The sequence below is a fragment of the Suncus etruscus genome, chromosome 20 (assembly GCF_024139225.1).
Source record: "Suncus etruscus isolate mSunEtr1 chromosome 20, mSunEtr1.pri.cur, whole genome shotgun sequence".
NCBI lineage: Eukaryota > Metazoa > Chordata > Mammalia > Eulipotyphla > Soricidae > Suncus > Suncus etruscus.
In genome coordinates this window covers 41781740-41802632 of record NC_064867.1, presented here as the reverse complement: position 1 = coordinate 41802632, position 20893 = coordinate 41781740, and the positions used below count along the sequence as shown (strand labels likewise).

Sequence of the window (20893 nt, the reverse complement as noted above, 5' to 3'; positions counted from 1 at the left end):
CAGACAATTCCTCAAAAAAAGGATGCTGCTAAAAAAAGATGGCCAAAAGGCACATGAAAAAATGCTCTTCATCACAAATCATAAGAGAGATGCATATCAAAACAACAATGAGATATCTCACACCATAGAGCCTGGCGGCACACAGCACAAAATACAAATCACTGTTAGTATGCCTATGGAGCTAAAGGGACTCATTCACTGCTGGTGGGAATGCCATCTAGTCCAGCCATTTTGAAAAACAATATGGTATTGCTTAAAAAAAAATAAGACATTGAGCTCCCATATGATCCAGCAATACTACTCCTAAGGATATAACCTAGGACCACAAAAACACAATACAATAATGCCCTCTGCACTCCTATGTTCATAGCAACACTATTTACTAGCCAGAATATTTAAACAGCCTTGATGCCTGAAAACAAATGAGTGGCTAAAGAAAATGTACTGCATCGATACAATGGAATACTATGCAGCTGTTAGGAGAACTGAAGTCATGTGAAATTTAATTATATATGGATGAATTTAGAGGATATTATGTTCACCTTGATAGCAAAATCAGAAAGAGGTACTGAATAAAAACTACAGACAAATGTTCTTTTTTTGTTTTTGTTTTGTTTTGTTTGTGTTGTTGGTGTTTCTTTTGGTTTTTGCATCACATCCAGCAGTGCTCAGGGGTTCCTCCTGGCTCTACGCTCAGAAATTGCTCCTGGTAGGCTCTGGGGACCATATGGGATGCTGGGATTTGAACCACCACCCTTCTACATGCAAGGCAAATGCCTTATCTCCATGCTATCTCTCTGGCCCCCAGACAAATGTTCTTAATGAACACAGATGCAAAGATTCTTTTTTTTGGGGGGGGGGCCACACCCAGCGGTGCTCAGGGGTTACTCCTGGCTGTCTGCTCAGAAATAGCTCCTGGCAGGCACGGGGGACCATATGGGACACCGGGATTCGAACCAACCACCTTTGGTCCTGGATCGGCTGTTTGCAAGGCAAACACCGCTGTGCTATCTCTCCAGGCCCGATGCAAAGATTCTTAACAAAATCTAGCAAATAGATCCAGTGACCAAGTTTCATTTCAGAAATGCAAGGATGGTTTAACATAATCAAATCAGTCAAAATAATACACCATATTAACAACAACAACAAAAAAAAAACCCATATGATCATATCAATCGATGCAGAAAAAGCATAAGGTCCAACACTGTTCATAATAAAAAAACTCTCAACAAGATGGGAATGGAAGGAATTTTTCTCAATATAATAAAGGTCATTTACTACAAATCAGTGGTAAATATTCTCAATGCAGATAAACTAAAAGCCTTTCCTCTAAAATCTGACACAAGACAAGGCTGCCCCCTCTCTCTCCACTCCTATTCACATAGTACTGGAAGTACTTGCCATAGCTATTAGGCAAGAAAAAGATATCAGGGACATCCAGATACAAAAGGAAGAAGTCAAGCTCTTACTGTTTGCAGAGGACATGCTACTATATTTAACAAATCCTAAAGACTCTACCAAAAAGCTCCTAGAAACAATATATTCATGTAGCAAAGTGGCAGGCTACAAAATTAATTCACAAAAAATGACCTTCTTTTACACAAATACTGATAGAGAAAAAAAGTACATTAAAAAACAATCCCAGGGCCAGAGTGATAGCACAGTGGTAGGGCATTCGCCTTGCATGCGACTGACCCTGAAGGACTCAGGTTCAACTTCCACCCAGCATCCCATATTGTCCCCAGAGCCAAGAGTGATTTCAGAGAGCAGAGCCAGGAGTAACCCTTGATTGTTGCTAGGTGTGACCAAAAATAATAATAATAATAATAATAATAATAATAATAAAACTAAAAAACAATCCTATTCACGTTGGTTCCATAGAAACTCAAATACCTTGGAGTCAACTTAACTAAAGAGGTGAAGAACCTATAACTACAAAATACTGTTTCAAGAAATAAAAGAGGACACAGGAAATGTGGACACAAGGAACGACACATACCCTGTAATGGATTGGGAGGATTAACATCAGTAAAATGGCGTTACTCTGCAAAGCATTGTACAGATTTAATGCAATGCTTTGCATGTGGCCAACCCAGGACAGATCTGGATTTGATTCCCAGCATCCCATACGGCCCCCTGAACCTACCAAGAGCGATTTCTGAGCACAGAGCCAGGAGTAACCCCTGAGCACTGCTGAGTGTGGCTCAGAAAACAAACAAAAAGACATTAAAACTCAATCGATACCTTACACAAAGTCAGATCAAAGACCTTACAATATGACCAGATACTAGAAAATATATTGAGTAACTAACTGAAACCGTAAGGAAAGGCTCTATTCAAGGCCTAGGATCTGTGAATCTGTGCAAAAATAATTCATTCATGCAATAATTTCATGTAATAAATAAAATAAGTAATTTAATTGAATAATTAAATATTATTTTATTTTAATAATTCACAATAAAGACAATTAATTTAAAAAATACAATGGTTTTATTTTTTATAAATTAGATCACTAATTATAGAAGACTGATTTTGTCAGCTACAACTGAGCAGAACATTTCTTGGCACCATTAAAAGACATTGGAGTTTGATCATGAGCATATCCAGAGCCTTGCACCCCAGCTCTTTTCTCCCTTTTTTTAAATTTCTTTCTTGTTATTGTTTAGTTGTTTATTGTTGCTGTTGTGGTTTTTGTCATTGCTTGCTTTGGAGTTTTGGTTTTGTGTTTTTTTCCTTTTCTTTTTCCTTTATTCATTTACTTATTTATTGCTTTTTGGGACCACACCCTGTGATGCTCAGGGGTTACTCCTGGCTATGAGCTCAGAAATTGCTCCTGGCTCTGGGGACTATATGGGACACCAGGGGATCAAACCAAGGTCCATCCTAGGTCAGCAGCAAGCAAGACAAAAGCCCTACTGCTAGGCACACCAGCCCCTCCTTTCTTCTTTGACATTGATATTGATAGCTCCTAGATGGACTCCTCTCAGTTTTCTCTTTTTTCTTTTGATTTCTCTTTTTTTTTTCTCCAACAGAACCACAGAACTTGAATCATCTTGTTCTGCCTTATAAATTGGGGGGGGGGGGATGTTGATGGTACCAGAAGCAAACAGTCACATGAAGTTTTGAGTGGAAATAAAAAATGACCAAACCTAAATACCAAACCCAAAGTCAATGACAACAAAACCAATTTACAACAAGCTATATACAAAGGGGACCTGTTATACTAGCAGTCCACGGGGCAAAGGATGGAGGTAGGGGATGCATGCTGGAAACAGGAACGGAGGGAGGACAACACTGATGGTGGAAATGGCCCTAATTCTCTGTCACTATGTGCCTTAAATATAACTGTGAAATTCTTGTAATTCACATTGGTCACAATAAAAATTTAAAAAAAGAAAAGTAAAAAGAAAGTACATTGAGGAAAAGTCAGGCAGAATACTCCAAGATTTGGACTTCAAAGGCATCTTCAGTAATCTGATACCAGTGTCTAATGCAACAGGATTAAAAAAAAATGAATGGGACTATGTCAAATTAAAGAATTGCTGCAAGGCAAAAGGAAAAGAAGCTAAAACTAAAAGAAAGCTAATTGAATAGAAACTATTCTCATTAAACACTTCAAATAAGGGCTTAATATCTGTGGTATATAAAATATTAACAAAGACCAATAAAAACAAATTTTAAAATCCTATCAAAATTGAGACCCGAAGAGATAGCACATCGGTGTTTGCCTTGCAAGCAGCTGATCCAGGACCTAAGGTGGTTGGTTCGAATCCCTGTGTCCCATATGGTCCCCCGTGCCTGCCAGGAACTATTTCTGAGCAGACAGCCAGGAGTAACCCCTGAGCATCACAGGGTGTGGTCTCAAAAAGCAATAAATAAATAAATGAATAAAGGAAAAAGAAAAGGATAAAAACACAAAACCAAAACTCCAAAGCAAGCAATGACAAAAACCACAACAGCAACAATAAACAACTAAACAATAACATAGCATTGCCGAGTGTGGCCCAAAAACTAAAAAAAAAAAAAAAAAAAATCCTATCAAAATTGGGGAGAAGAAATGAACATACAGATGCTTCTCAGAGGAAGACTAGCAGATCACATACAGATAGGTGCATGAAAAATTCCTCGGCATCACTTATCATTAGGAAAATCCAAATAAAGAGAATAATGAGATATCATCTCACACCAGTGGGAATGGCACATATCAGAAATAGGAGGAATAGTGCTGGTGAGAATATGGAAGAGGAAACTCTGATTCATGCTGGTGGAAGTGTTCTCTGGTTCAACCTCTGTTGTAAATAGTATTGAGTCCTTCCTCAGTAAACTTAAAATTGAGATGCCATATTATCCAGGATTTTCACGTTTGGATGTCTATCCCCAGGACTTAAAAACATTGATTCATGATACCCAATCTACAACAAGCTAAACACAGAGGGGACCACTTATACTAGCAGCCTGGGGGCCAAAGGAGGGGGATATGGGATGCATGCTGGGAACAGGGGTGGAGGGAGGACAACATGGGTGGTGGGAATGCCCCTGATTCAATGTCACTATGTGCCTAAAATATTACTGTGAAAGATTTGTAATCCACTTTAGCCAAAATAAAAATTATAAAAAAATATTCATTCAAAAATATGCATACTATTATTCATTGCTGCAAATAGTTCTATAACTAACATATGGAATAAATATGACTGATGGAGATAGGGTGCATATATATATATATATATATATATATATATATATATATATATACTGGAATACTGTACAGCTGGCCGTAATGACAAAATTATGCAATTTGCTGCAACTTGGTTGGAACTAGACAATATCCTATTTAGTGTAGTAAGCCACAAGTAAAAAGACAAAGTGAGGATGTTCTCTCTTATCTGTGGTTTATAAAAAATTACATCAGGAAATGCAATATAGTAAAGGAGGTGTCTGTGTTGACCCCAAAGCCTAGAAGAAAAACAATGGAGAAGAAAAGAAATCAAGGAGGGAAGAAAGTGGGGCTGGAGCAGTGGTGCAAGTGGTAGGGCGTTGGCCTTGAATGAGCTAACCTAGGACTGACCATGCTTTGATCCCCGGAGTCCCACATGGTCCCCCATTCAGGAGCGATTTTTAAGTGCATAGCCAGGAGTAACTCCTGAGCATCACCGAGTGCGGCCCAAAAACCAAAGGAAAAATAAAAAAAGAAGGAAGAAAGAAAATGAGAAAGATGGAGGAACATTGCCCTGGGCTTTGCTTATATTGGAGACGTGGGAGAGTGTTTTTACTATCTTATTCAAAGCACAGACTCAACGGCATTGAAAACACGAATTCTATTCTGAAGCCACGGAATTTTAAAGAGCCTACTAAGGTGGGGGGCATGGGATTGGGGAAGTTGTAAGAGGGGTGGAGGATGATGGAGTATGGGAGCATTGGCGATGGAAGTTGGCATTGGTTTTGGGATTATAGTTCAATAGCATAAACTTGAACTTTACTGTAACCCTAATACCTAAGCTTTAATAAAAATTTTAGTTAAAAATATAAAGATAGGGAGAAAGCCTAGGAAGATTGCTTAAGAGGCTGGAGCATATGCTGTGCATAGGGGAACTCTAGGTTTGTTTTTAGGCACCATAACCCCCTGAACATTGCAGAGAGTGACCCGTGAGCAGAGTTGGGGCCAGCCCCTGAGCACAGTTGAGAGCAACCCCAAAATGAAGTTAAGTTATATATATTTAGGAAAATACATATAGAGAAAAAAATAAAAATATAAAAATATAGATTTAGAAGAAAACACAGGTTTCTCTAAAGAGAGATCATTACTATAAAAAAGGAATTACAGGCCATGCTTTGCATGTAGGGAAGTCTAGATTCCTTCTCTAGTACTGCATGTTCCCCTGAGTATCAACATATATGAATCCTGGGCACTAGGAAGAATCCCTGAAAACTCCTCATCTCCCTCCAAAAGAATTTCATCCTTCATTTTGGGTGCAGGTGACCTTAGAAATTAAATTCATGTTGATTACTTTGTAAACATGTTTTTATATTCCCCCCCCTAATTCCCTTGGCACAGGGCTTACCATGTTCATAAGAATCAATTACTATGGTTTTATGAGAAGAAAAGAAGGACTTGGAACTTTCTGTGGTCTTTTTCTGCTTTTATCCTTTTATTTCTACAAACACATCTCCCTTCTGTTTCTGTTCTTGTTTTTTTTGTATTACTTGGCTGCACTCAGTGGTACTCAAGACTTATTGCTGACTCTACACTAAATGATCATTCCTCGATTTGGAAGACCATATATACTGCCAGGGATTGAATCTGGGTCGGCCATGTGCAAGGCCTATTAAATTGTTTCTCCAGTCCAATCATTTCTCTTCTTAAAAGATTCCAACCTTCTCCCTTTGGCCTGGCATCACTCAGAACCTTATGAGGTTTTATATAACTTCTTATGACCGCTTTATGAGGGTTCCACCTTGCAATTTGGATTGAGATCCTCTTACTGGAGCTCAGAATTGGTGACAGTCTCCTTTTCAGACCATTTATTGGTTTCATTATTTTGCCAAACTCATTGCCAAGGGATTTCCCTACTCACTGCCTGTCTGCCTTTCCTTTATACTATTTTTGTTAAGAGATGTTATTTTAACAATTTTTCTTTAATCATTTAACAGCACTCTACTTAAAATGATTTCTAAATAGTCAAGGTGACTAATATTTATGTTATAAAATAAATAGGAATAACAAAAACTGACCAAAGTTGGTAAAAATATATATTTTATATCAAAACACATCACAGATATTTGTCTTTATTAAAGTGAATCTTTGTAAACATCTGGTGGAGAGGAATTTACTGAGAAAATAGGTTTAACCACAAGAGTTTTAGGCTTTTTTAAAGGGCATGGTATAGGTAGAACTAAAACCAAGTGTTTGGGGGCCTGAGAGAAAGCATGGAGTTTGCCTTGCATGCTGAAGGACGGTGGTTCAAATCCCAGCATTTCATCTGGTCCCCCAAGCCTGCCAGAAGCAAATTCTGAACATAGAGCCAGGAGTAACCCCTGAGCACAGTCAGGTGTGACACAAAAACAAAACAAAACAAACAAGCAAACAAAAATCAAGCAAGTGTTTGCTCTTACCATACTTTTGCCTGAGGTATTTCACATTTTCCCTCTGATATAGACTCCTTCATGTAGGCTGCCAACTTTGCTAAGATTATAGAAATTTTCCAGAGCCCTGACTGTCCAAAATTTTTGGGACCCGTACCACTTAAGAGCTAGTTATAAATGCAGAATCTTGAGCCCATTCCATATCTATATCAGGGGCCGGAGAAATAGCACAGAGGTAGGGCTCTGCTTGCCTTGCACGCAGCCAACACAGGACAGACCCTGGTTCGATTCCCAACATCCCATATGGTCCCCTGAGCCTGTCAGGGGCTATTTCTGAGTGCAGAGCCAATAGTAACCCCTGAGCACAGCCAAGTGTGACCCAAACAGCAAAAACAACAACAACAAAACAACAAAAACATATCTATATCAGTACCACCTTACCTTCAAATCTTGAAGTCAATCATCACAATCTTAAAATTAAAGAAATATATTTGCAGTTCAACTGATTTCCTGAGAATTTCTTAACCTTGAATACTGAGAAGAACTCACCTCTTATCAGCTGAATTAAATTTCCTATGATAAAACTGATTCATCTCCAAAATGATTTGCCAGCCACTTCTGTATCTATTACTTTCATATTTTAAATTTAGGACATGTACCATCCGGCCTGAAATGCCATCCCGACCAGGAACATCTGGTTTTCCCTCTGGGTTGCACGATCCTAATTCAGTCAATAAATAAAAAGGATCAGAAATTCCTACATGGGCACGACAACAACGTCTCCTGTATAGCCATCTCGAAGAGCGGAAATTACATTGCTTCTGGACAAGTCACTTTTATGGGCTTCAAGGTAAAAAAAAAATTTAAAGGGGTGGGGGAGATAAAAATTAAAATTTGTGAATTACTTTCAAGGTATCTGCGTAGAAAAACTGCTATACGAGCTCTGTGTTGCCATGTGTTTTTATTCTTCATCCTCTTGCCTTTTCTTTGAATTAATTCTCATTGTATGATTCATAGAGTGAAGAAATCTGGTGTTTTTAACACCACATAATGCAGCTTATGACCTATAATATTCAGGAACAGAAAGCATTGCTTAAAAACTGAGGTTGAGAGCCTCTAGAAGGACTACACACATTTTCGGCTTATTTGATTTTTACCCCACTTTATTGCTGTTCTCTTCTTCAAACAAAACCACATAATTTGAACTATGTAGTTCCACCTCTCAAATAGAGGGGGAAGTAAGGGAGGGTACCAAGACCAAACAGATGTATGATCACTAAGTAGTAAGCTAGACACAGAGGGGACCACTTACTCTAGCAGCCCGGGGGGTGAGGGTGGGGGAAATGGGATGCAGGATGGGAATGGGGGTGGAGAAAGGACAAATGTGGTAATGGGAATTCCCCTGATTCAATGTTGATATGTACCTAAAATACTACTGTGAAAGATATGTAAGCCAATATAGTCAAAATTAAAATTATATATAAAAAAAACAACAACAAAAGACAGGGTTTAAAGATGGCACCTGTAGTTGGAGCAAAAGCTTAGCATGCATTCAACCCTGGCACCATGTAGCTTCTCTGCACATCTACGAAGTATAGCCCTGGAGGGCACCTTAAGCATGGAAGGTGGCCCTTGTAGTCCCGAGCACCCTTGGGCTCTAGTATTGGGTTGTATGTCTGATTGGCAAAGAATTAAAGGAAGTCCTCAAGATCCCCTGGTACCTGAGAGGCCTCCCCACCAAAATCCAAGGCAAAAACAAAAACAGAAACTAAGCAGGAAATGGTTTGCATATTGTTATTGTCACATTTCTAAGATAGGTTCTCTCATACCTAGAAAAGTGGGTTTTTTTTTATTATTATTATTTTCCTTCTTCCCCCAAAGTGATCACTTCTTATCTAATTCTATTGTCTGACGGTGTATTTTTGCCCCCAGGCAGATGTCATTTTGTGGGATTATAAGAAAAGAGAACTGATTGCTCGCCTCTCACTTCACAAGGGCAAAATTGAAGCTTTGGCCTTTTCACCAAATGAGTTGCATCTGGTATCACTAGGTGGCCCAGACGATGGAAGGTAAAGATCTATATATAATTATTAATTTCTCACCACATATATATATATGTATTGGTTTGGGGACCACACCTGTTGTGGACACTCAGGGGTTATTCTTGGCTCTGCACTCAGAAATCGCTCCTGGCAGGCTAAAGGAACCATATGGGATACCGGGAATCAAACCAAGGTCTGTCTTCCTTTGGCTGCTTACAAGGCAAACGCTCTACACCTGTGTTATTGCTCCAGCCACCCCAGACATATTTTTAAGAATGTCAAGTCCTATTTCTTTTAGAAGTTCTAACACTTTCTGCTATTCTGTTAATATTTAAATATATATTATGTGAAAAAACTTGTGAGGCATATACCACAAAATGTTGATTTTCAACCATAGTTAGTTATGCAGTGAAATCCACTGATGACTTTGGAAAATTACTGATGCCTGGTTCTTTATATATATATATTTAAAATATATATTTATATATTACATGTATTTAATAAATATATTAAAAGCTATGTTCTTTTACATTTGTATATATTTTTATTAATATATTTATTTAAGCACCATGGTTACAAAAATGTTTAAAGTTGGGTTTCAGTCATATAAAAAGTACCCCCTCCTTCACCAGTGCAACCTTCCCACAACCAATTCTAGGCATGGAAACTAGGATGCTGAATGAAATGAGTTAGTGAAGAGAGATAGACGCAGAATAGTCTCACTTGTCTGTGGGATTTAAGAAAAATAAAAAATAAAATTATGCTTGTTTCTAACTTCAGAGATTCTGATATTGGTTTGGGCATTAGGAATTCTAAAAGTTTTCCAGGTGATTCCAATGTACAACTTAATTAAAAAAACACTGTTGTAAAAGGAACAAAAACAACCAGAGCTCACTCGGATACAGGGAAAAAGGAACACTCACTACTGGTGGAAATGTAGACTGGTCCAGCCTTTTTGGAAAATAAATAAATGAACATTTTTCAAAAACCAAATATATGCTTCCATATTACCCATTAATCCTGATCCCAGAAATATACCTTAAGGGACCAAATTTTCTGCTCAATGCAGAAAAGCCCTCAGCACCTATGCAACTCTAAGGAAAAATGAAGTCATGAAATTTGCTTATATGTGGATGGATATGGAGAACATTATGCTGAATGAAATGAGCGAAAAGAATAGACAGAATGATCACAATAATGTGTGGGGTATAAAAATGATAGCATGATTATAATATCAAAAGGCAATAAAGTGGAGGGGCAGAAGAGCCAGTCCATAGTAGGAAGCTTATCACAAATAGCAGGGGAGTGGGGCCAGTGAGGTGGCGCTAGAGGTAAGGTGTCTGCCTTGCAAGCACTAGCCAAGGAAGGACCGAGGTTCGATTCCCCCGGCGTCCCATATGGTCCCCCCAAGCCAGGGGCTATTTCTGAGCTTTTAGCCAGGAGTAACCCCTGAACATCAAACGGGTGTGGCTCAAAACACAAAAAAATAATAATAACAACGGGGATGTAGTGAAGGTAGAGAAGGGATCACTATGACAATGATGATTGGAAATGATAACAAGAACTGGGGGCTTAAAGGGCTTAAAGGAGATAAAGTGATGTGCATTGTACACCCTTTAATATCAATATTTCAAACCACAGTGTCTAAAAGAAAAAAGAAAGAGAAACAACAAAATGTCTGCCATTAGAGGGACAGGATAGGAGAAATTTGGGGATGTTGATGGAGGGAAGGATGCACTGGTGAAAGTTGTTGTGCACTCAATGACTGAAACTCAGTCATGAACAACTTTGTATCTTGTAATTTAATTAAAGAATTTATGTTTTTTAAAAAAATGTCGGGCCCAGAGAGATAGCACAGCGGTGTTTGCCTGGCAAGCAGCCGATCCAAGACCAAAGGTGGTTGGTTCGAATCCCGGTGTCCATATGGTCTCCCGTGCCTGCCAGGAGCTATTTCTGAGCAGAGAGCCAGGAGTAACCCCTGAACACCGCTGGGTGTGGCCCACCCCCCCAAAAAAAAAAACAAAAATTAATTAATTAATTAAAAAGTGTCATTGCTGTACAAAGAGATGGCATCATCATCATTGTCACCACCACTTCTACCACCATTAAAATCACCATTTCCTTCATTATTAAAAATGGTGACCTCTTTGTTTTGGTGTAGATATTGAAGTTGATGTCTCCCATTTTATTTTATGTTGTTTTATCATTCTCTTTCTTTTTTGCGCTCTGGCATGGTTCTATTTCAGGACCGAGACAATTATGTAGTGCTTGCCTTCAGTGCTGTTGTGCTCACTGGATATTTATTTGATATTTCTTTTTGTATTGTTGTGGTATTTCAATTCCTTTTTTTCAGTTCTCTCTCAAACTGAGGTTGAGAGCCTCTAGAAGAACTGCACACATTTTCAGCTTATTTGATTTTTACCCCATTTTATTGCTTTTCTTCTTAAAACAAAACCATAGAATTGAACTATCTCAAATAGAGGGGGAAATAAGGGAGGGTACCAGGACCAAACAGATGTATGATCACTAAGTAGTAAGCTAGACACAGAGGGGACCACTCATTCTAGCAGCCCGGGGGGTGAGGGTGGGGGAAATGGGATGCAGGATGGGAACGGGAGTGGAAGAAGGACAAATTTGGTGATGGAAATCCCCTGATTCAATGTTAATGTGTACCTAAAATACTACTTTGAAAGATATGTAAGCCAATATGGTCAAAATAAAAATTATATATAATAAAAAATAAATTAAAAATTGTGAGCAAGGATGTGTATTTTTAGCATTTGAATGAATTTTGTCATTTAAGCCTACCAATTCCACAAGATGGGACCTAACAGGGTCATAATATATGGGAGAAACTAAAAACCCTAATTCTTCAGTAGAACAGCTGGCAGAGAGAAGAACTTTGGCAAATTCCAGAGGTAGTATTTTAGCTTCATCGTGACCTTATTTTTGCCCTCAATTAATTTTTATAGATTTATTTATTGTTTCATATTTTTATTGAGGTAATTTATAATAATGTTAATGTGTATGGTTTTATGATAATGTTTTTCACTATTACTGCCCTTCACCGCCGCCACCACCACCACCACCACCACGACCAAGGTACCAACATACCTCTACTGTTTTCCTTATGTCACTTCTAGTTTGCTACTTTCTTTAAATTCTCTACAACCCCCATCCCTATTAATTTTAAAATATGAAGTATGCTTTTGAAAAATTTATGCTATATATGTTGATTTCAAAAAAGCTGTGCTAGGGCCAGGGCAAAAGGGTGTTTTTGTCTTACATGCAGCCAACCCAGGTTTGATACCCAGCATCTCATATGGTCCCCCATGCCCACGAGAAGTGATTTCTGAGTGCAGAGCCAGGAATAATCCCTGAGCACCTCCAGGTGTGGCTCAAAACAATAAACAAACAAAGCTGTGCTGTTCTACTAGACACAAAATTCAGAATTTCCCTCCCCTCTACCATGAAGAGTTTTAGTCTCCAGAGACACTTGGAGTTTTGCTTGCTTTGTTTTTTTTTTGGGGGGGGGGCTATATCTAGCAATGCTATAATAAGTACCTCCAGCTACATGCAAATGAACTATCATTTCATCCTTTTCACTTCTTTTTCTTGAACAGATTTGTTTCACATGGCGTAAAATTCACTAATTTCAGGTGTGTAGTTGTGTAGCTTTTAATATATAGTTAGTTGACTTGTTTCCAAAAACCTTCCCTAAGGATATTTATTTGTTTTGAAGCCATCATCACAACCAATTTACAAATTTTTTCATACCCCAAAAAGAAATTCCCTACCCCTACTTCAACACCCCAACTCAGTTCAGATAACTGATCATCTACATTCTATCTCTATATATTTGCTTGCTCTGAACATTTCAACATCCTCTTCCCGGCGATCTTAGTCATATCTTTATTTTAGTCCATGTGTAGAAAACTGGGAATATTAGGTGGGCTTTTTTAGTCTATGTACTGCCAAAATGAACATAGAGAGATAAGTTTTTATATGAGCAAGCTTTATAATATATGCCTTCTTTTTCTTTAATATTTGACTCAAATATTTAACATGCTTCCCAAAGTATGATTTGTCATTTTCAAATTTCAACTTAGAATGAAGTTACATGATTGCACTCAGAATAATGGAAATGTAACCTCACACAATACTCAGAATTTGTTCTCCAGGCTAGAAGTAACAGCATCATCTGGGACTTTTCCTTTGCGGGGTGGTCACACCTGGCAGTGCTCAGGGGTTCCTCCTGGCTCTACGCTCAGAAATCGCTTCTGGCGGGCTCAGGGGATCATATGGGATGCTGGGATTCGAACCACCATCCTTCTGCATACAAGGCAAACACCCTACCTCCATGCTATCTCTCTGGCCCCTCATCTGGGACTTTTTAAAAGCAAATCCTCTGCTGTCTCCCAGGTCTGAAACTCTTCAACTGGACTCTACCAGGGTCGACTCTCACACCTTTTTTTTTTTAATTTTATTTATTTTTATAAACAAGTTTTCTTAATGATACTAAAACATAAATTAAGTTTGAGCACACTGCATATGTCAGCCTCTTTATTATAGCATAAATTTTAGTTGGAATAGGGCCCGGAGAGATAGCACAGCGGCGTTTGCCTTGCAAGCAGCCGATCCAGGACCAAAGGTGGTTGGTTCGAATCCCGGTGTCCCATAGGGTCCCCCATGCCTGCCAGGAGCTATTTCTGAGCAGACAGCCAGGAGGAACCCCTGAGCACTGCCGGGTGTGGCCCAAAAACAAACAAACAAAAATTTTAGTTGGAATACTTCCCTCAGGAAAATATTTACATGAGCTAAATGGACGGTAAGTTTTTATGCCTTGAATGTTTGAAAATGCTTTTATTTAAGTTAAAAACTTACATTTTAGTCTTAATGTTTCTTCTAGACTTATTTCCTTTAATACTTCATAAATATTACTCTTTCTTTTTTGTCCCCTTTGACTTTGGGTGGGGAACCATACCTTGCAGTGCTCAAGGGTTACTGCTGTGTCTGCACTCAGAAATTACTCCTGGATGTACTGGAGGGACCATATGGGATGCCAGGTGACTGCATACAAGGCAAATGTACCACCCACTGTATACTATCAGTCTAGACTCAAAATCAACCTTTCTTAATATCCAATATAACTGAGTATTTAATTGGGATCAATGTGACTCTTTTGTTGTTTGTTTGTTTGTTTTTTTTGCAAGTAATTTCTTTTGTTTCCTTCCTACATCTCTTAAAAGAGTCTTTTATTATTTTGAAAAATCTGATTTCTCCTGATATTGTTTTTTTTTTCCTTTTCGCAGTGTTGTAGTGTGGAGCGTAGCCAAGAGAGAAGCTATATGTGGCAGTTCTGCAGCTGGCCTCAATGTAGGAAATGCCTCCGCGCTCACTTTCTCCAGGAGTCGAGATGATATGTTTGTCACTGCTGGAAAGTACGTGTCTGCATTTAGAATTCTCAGGATAGAAAAGCAGCTCAATTTGCTTGTATGGAGAACAAGGGAACATGTTTTTCATGATAGAAAAACTGACATCCTCTTTTATAAGCATTAATTTTTTGAGAGATACCTCAATAGACTGAGCATGTGCTCCTTGGCATAATATGATCCTCCTAAGCACTATCAGCCGAGGTACCCAAGTACCAAAACATGAGGAGACACTGAATAAAGCCAGGTCTGGTCTCAAACAAACAAAAATCTCTTTTTGGTAAAAAATTATTTAAAATTTGTCTATTTGAGAATTTTGTGTTTGCTCTTAGAAAAGTCGTGCTGATTTTTATCAGTGATTTTTTATCAGTGATAATACTTTCGAATTTATTCTTATAAAGTTAATTGCATCATGACACAGATTTTATTATTATTCCTTGATTTTTTTTTCTTGCTTCATTTTGGATGCCATGATATGGCAGTTTGTGAGCAAACTATACCAAGAGCTCAGAATTCCAGGAAGAAGGAAGGAAGGAAGGAAGGAAGGAAGGAAGGAAGGAAGGAAGGAAGGAAGGAAGGAAGGAAGGAAGGAAGGAAGGAAGGAAGGAAGGAGGAAGGAGGGAGGGAGGGAGGGAGGGAGGGAGGGAAGGAAGGAGGGAGGGAGGGAAGAGGAAGAGAGAAGGAAGGAAGGAAGGAAGGAAAGAGAGAGAGAAAGAAAAAAGAAAGACAGACAGACAGAAAGAAAGAAAGAAAGAAAGAAAGAGAGAGAGAGAAAGAGAAAGAAAGAAAGAAAGAAAGAAAGAAAAGAAAGAAAGAAAGATAAGAAAAGAAAGAAAGAAAGAAAGAAAGATAAGAAAGAAAGAAAGAAAAAGGAAGTAAGGAAGAAAGAAAAGAAAGAAAGAAAAGAAAGAAAGAAAGAGAAAGAAAGAAAGAAGAAAGAAAGAAGAAAGAAAGAAAGAAAGAAAGAAAGAAAAAGAAAGAAAGAAAGAAAGAAAGAAGGAAGGAAGGAAAGAAAGCAAGAAGGAAGGAAGAAGAAGAAAGAAAGAAAGAAAGAAAAGAAAGAAAGAAAGAAAGAAAGAAAGAAAGAAAGAAAAAGGAAGGAAGGAAGGAAGAAAGAAAGAAAGAAAGAAAGAAAGAAAGAAAGAAAGAAAGAAAGAAAGAGGGAGGGAGGAAGGAAGGAAGGAAAGAAAGAAAAAGAAAAAGGAAGGAAGGAAGGAAAAAGAAAAAGTATAAGCTCATTTGTGAAAATGATTGTGTCATCATTGAAGTCATTAATACAATAGCAGGTTTAGCAAGCTCTTGTTGTTATATGTTCAGTCTATTAAATTGGAGTGTTTCTTTAGGGATGACATCATCAAATAAATAGTGTTTATTCAAAGCTACAATACTATGAATTTTAAGGAAATATACTCAATTCCAGGGGTTGAACAGGGTTCAGCTATCGTCAAGGCAAGTACCTTCTCTGTAATATTTCTCCAACACCTGATATTAAGTTTTAGCTTGGAAATTTCAGTCTGAAACTGTCAGATTAATAGTTTATTTCTTTAATAATATCTTTATTTAAACACCGTGATTACAAAGATGATTGTAGTTGGGTTTCAGTCATAAAAAGAACATCCGGGGCCGGGCGGTGGCGCTGGAGGTAAGGTGCCTGCCTTGCCTGCACTAGCCTAGGACGGACCGCGGTTCGATCCCCCGGCGTCCCATATGGTCCCCCAAGAAGCCAGGAGCAACTTCTGAGCACATAGCCAGGAGTAACCCCTGAGCGTCACAGGGTGTGGCCCAAAAAACCAAAAAAAAAAAAAAAAAAAAAAAAAAAAAAAAAAAAAAAAAAAAGAACATCCCTCTCCACCAGTACACCATTCCCACCATCAATGCCCCCAATGGGGCATAAAGAGTGGTGAGTGCAGTTAGAGAAATAACTATACTAACAACTACCATGACAATGTTATTGAATGAGAAAAGTAGAATGCCTGTCTCGAATACAGGCAGGGATTGGGGGAGGAGGGAGGTGGAGATTAACAGTTGAATGCCCAAATATTTCTGTTTTTACATTGCCAAGTCCCAGACCTCACTTCAAACTCTTTAATAGCTTAAAGACCAGAAATCTGGGAATGTAAGATTGGACTAGGCCTTTCAACATTATCTGGTGGCCATCTATTGAGGGTTCACATTATTATTTGTTTTCCAGACAGAGCGATGAATTTGTGCTGCTCCGTGTCTGTGCTTTTTCCTCCCCTGCCTTCTTATAAGCAGCTACTTATTTGGGAAGGGGATCATCTTAATACAAATAAAAACCTTTTTGTAGTTGTAAGATTTAGCTTATAAATCATTTAAATTGAAGTGAAATATTTTCCAGGTCATTCATTGCTAATGACAGTCCATTAAGAAAATATGTATTTTTGTAAAGAAAAAGCACTTGTAGATATTGAATCAATACAAGATATATGTCTGTTTATGCTGCTTAGAGATTCTCTAAATATTTTTGTGCTCAACTGTATTTTCTGTCAACCTATGGAATGTTCTCTTAAAAAAAACGGTATGATTGTACTGTTGGGCTAGATACTACGGTTTTTTAAACTCTGGGCATAGACAAGACTATTTGACCATGTTAAAAAATAGTAACTTTATTATTAAATTTTTGATTTCATAATTTAAAAAAAAAGGTTAAGGTAAAGTTCACAAATGAGAGCTCTTTTGAATAAAAGGCTAGGTTATAATAAACTTTCCAAAATATTCAGTCCGTTAGTATTTTTAATTTATAGTAACATACAACATATACTTCGAGAGAATATAGAAAACAGAGGTTAGAGGAAAGTAAATGTTCATAGATAGCTTTTTCATTGTGGCTTCTTTCTGACAGTGAGACCATTCGGGTCTGGGAACTAGATCTTCCAAATAGAAAAATTTGGCCAACTGAATGTAAGACAGGCCAGACCAAAAGAAAAGCAATGAGTATTACTGTAAGTATCCATCCAGTAAGTATTTTTGAGAGGGGCACACCTGGCAGTATCCAGGTATTATTACTCCTGACTCTGTGTGCAGGGATTATTCCTGAAAGATCTCATAAGATTGGAATTAAACCAAGGTTGGCTTCATGAAATCAATCGCTTTGCTATCTCTGTGGTCCAGGCATTACTTCATTTTTCTAAACTTGATTGATTGATTGGTTGGTTGGTTTTGGGGCCCACAATTGGGCCCACATCAATTTTTGGTACTCAGGGGTTACTCCTGGATATGCACTCAGAAATCACCCCTGGCAGGCTGGGGGACCATATGGGATGCCAGCCATTGAACCAGTTCTCTCCTGGGTCGGCCGGATGCAAATCAAACGCCCTACCACTGTGCTCTCTCTCTATCCCCGAAGGTATTACTTTTTCAACAAGTACTCATCCAGTTTTTATTAACAGTATTAATTGATGGGTGTATGTTTGGTGCGTGTGTATTCTTTGAGAACTGAAGATGAGCAAGTAATGTTTGTGCGTATGAAATGGAAATAGAAATAGAAATAGAAAGTAAAGGAGGATATCATTCCTGGAATTTTTTCCAGAAAGTAGAATAAAGTTTATTTTACTGTGACCTGATATGCCATCATGTCTAATGCCAACTGAATTGGTACCATGGGCCTTTATTAGTTTAGAAGAGTGGCAGGTTGGTTGCAGAAAATGAAGCAAAAAAAAAAAAAAAAAAACATTAGGAGACAGACAGATACACACAGACTATACATGTGTAATGGTTGCCTTGGACATTAAATGGCCTCACAAGCAAGCAATTTATTCAAGACAATATCAACCGCCCCAACCTGGGCTGACACTATTTAAGTTGACAGAGAAATTAGCAATAGGTATTTGAATATTACAGGTTGGATAATATTGCACAACTAATGAACAGATAAACTTAAAAGTATAGTCTTGCTAATTTCCTATTCTACTTTTGCTTATGTTATCCCTATGTCTAAAAAACTATGATTGCCCAGTGCATATTTGTAGCTGTCAGATACTTGTCATAAATTTAATTCTTCCCTGCTATTCTATTCTTTTCTGGGTGCAATTTCTTTACTTACTAAGACCTAAACTAATTTAGCTGGGTGGGTGGAATGGGCATATCCCATCCTTTGTTTGTTTGTTTGTTTGTTTTCCCTATGGGGACAAACTCTCAAACCAAGTGCTAGAAACCTAACTCACTGGGAGGGAAGGCATGTAGCCAAGAAATAAGCCTAAGCACAAAATTTATGTCACAGATTATTTCTCCACTGAAAGTAATGTTGAAATGTAATCTCTTTCATAAAGCATCAATTGTATTTTAATGTGGATTCATATCTATAACCCATTTATCTATTGATAGATTCTTGTTTAATACATTGCTATTTTATGAATTTGGTAAAATTGTATAAATTTTGTGGAAAAATAAAGCAAGTGTAAACTATTTGAAGAGAGAGCACACACAATTTGATTCTAAGAAACATTTGGGGCTGACTTAGAGGTTGGAACTAAAAGGAGACACAAAGGCTTCAAGTGAAGATCACAACTTAATTGTGACACAACAGTTTATTTTTCTTTATTATGTATGAGTTTATCCCTTTGGAATGTCCCTTTTTTATGACTCATCTTTAAAACTGCAGAAATAGAAGTAAGCAGAAGCACCTTTTGGGCCTCTTCCTTAGAGAAAGCTGATTCTGTCCCCAACCTGGAGTTCCTAGGTTTTCCCAAGGAAATAGATATCTTCAGTTTCTTTTTCTCTTTGATTCCCAGATGATGGATAATGACAACTATTTCTACATTGGCACCACAAGTGGAGATATTCTAAAACTGAACCCTCATACTAAAATGTTATCAGACACTGGGCCCATTAAGGACAAATTTAGCCTGGTAAGTAGAAACTAGCAAGTCTGCTGTAACTCCACCCTGGATTTAGGTGTAGCTACCTGAGACCCACCCATTTCTGGGAGGGGTCTTGGGAACCAGATATTATGTGTGACCTTACCTGCAAGACCCCGCCCATTCCTGGGAGGGGTCTTGGAAAAGGTAGATAAGCCTTTGAGCCAGGGGATTAGGGGCTTCTGCCCTGCTGGGCTCTTTAGCTTTTGGGTCTTTGCCTCTTTTGGTCTTTGACCAGGATGGAGGTCAAAGGAAGATGGCTGAAAGGAATTAAGATGCAGGGTAGCTAAGAATGGCGGAATGCTTGAAAGGTTATGAGATAGGCCACACACATGTGGTGAATAGGGCATGAATAAAGATGATGCTTCCTGATGCCTGTCTCTGGATGAGTCTGATTCCGCCGTTCACCTGGGCCTGGGACCCGCCAGCTGGATGGGGGTTGCGGAGCCACGTGGCCTGGGATGGCATCCACTTCCATCCAGCCCCATCCTTAATTATTTAATACAACAGTCTGCCATCAAAATAAATCTACTTTGATGAGAGTGTGGGGGGGTACACCTTGAAGCACTTGGAAACTACTCTTGGCATAGTACTAATGGTTTGAATTGATGTATTTCAGCCCCTTTTCGTTTTCGTGTTCACCTAATAAGTTTTCAGAATAAATCCTATTATTTCCAATACTCTAGAACATTACAAGGACTTGTTAGTGTAGTTATTTCTCTAACTGCACTCACCACTCTTTGTGGAGTCATCACTCTTTCATGGATCGGTCCTTCCAGCCCTTATCTGTATTGTCTCTGGCTATTATTACAATGATGTCTTCTATTTTTCTTAAATCCAATAGATGAGTGAGATTATTCTCTGTATGTCTCTCTCCCTCTGACTTATTTTATTCAGCATAATAGTTTCCAAGTCCATCCATATATAGGAAAATTTCATGACTTCATTTTTCCTGACATCTGCATAGTATTCCATTGTGTATATGTACCACAGTTTCTGTTGCCACTCATCTGTTGTCAGGCATAGGGAATCTGTTTCCAGATTCTGGCTATTGTAAATAGCATCACAGTGAATACGGGCATTCAGAAGGCATTTGTGTACTGTGCTTTTGTGTTCTGAGGGTATATCCTTAGGAGTGGTATAGCCATATGATTATTTTTAAGGAATTATTTTCCATAAAGGCCGAACTAGATGGCATTCCCATCAGCAGTGAATGAGAGTCACTCCTGGAAGGCTCAAAAAACCATTTGGGAGTTAACTTGGGTTGGCTGCATTCAAGGCAAGCACCAGCCTGCTGTACTATCCTCTGACACAAAAGATGCTAAAGTTTTCTTAACAACAATAATTTAATAATCAATTTTTATGCCACACTCAACAGGTCTTAGGATTAACAGGACATGTACAGAATTCTTTAGCCTTCAAAACAAAATACTCAATGCCCTATTATTCAGAAATTCCA

General features: G+C 38.3%; 1 protein-coding gene across 1 annotated transcript in view; it reads left to right on the top strand.

Moving 5' to 3' along the window:
* The window catches only part of CFAP52 (cilia and flagella associated protein 52), a 54564-nt gene that overhangs the window by 8425 nt on the left and 25246 nt on the right, over positions 1-20893 (top strand). The window contains exons 2-6 of the mRNA XM_049766284.1: positions 7734-7933; positions 9016-9152; positions 14438-14566; positions 17421-17520; positions 19309-19425. Of these exons, the coding sequence (XP_049622241.1) occupies positions 7734-7933; positions 9016-9152; positions 14438-14566; positions 17421-17520; positions 19309-19425 (683 nt within the window). The remainder of the gene's footprint in view (positions 1-7733; positions 7934-9015; positions 9153-14437; positions 14567-17420; positions 17521-19308; positions 19426-20893) is intronic.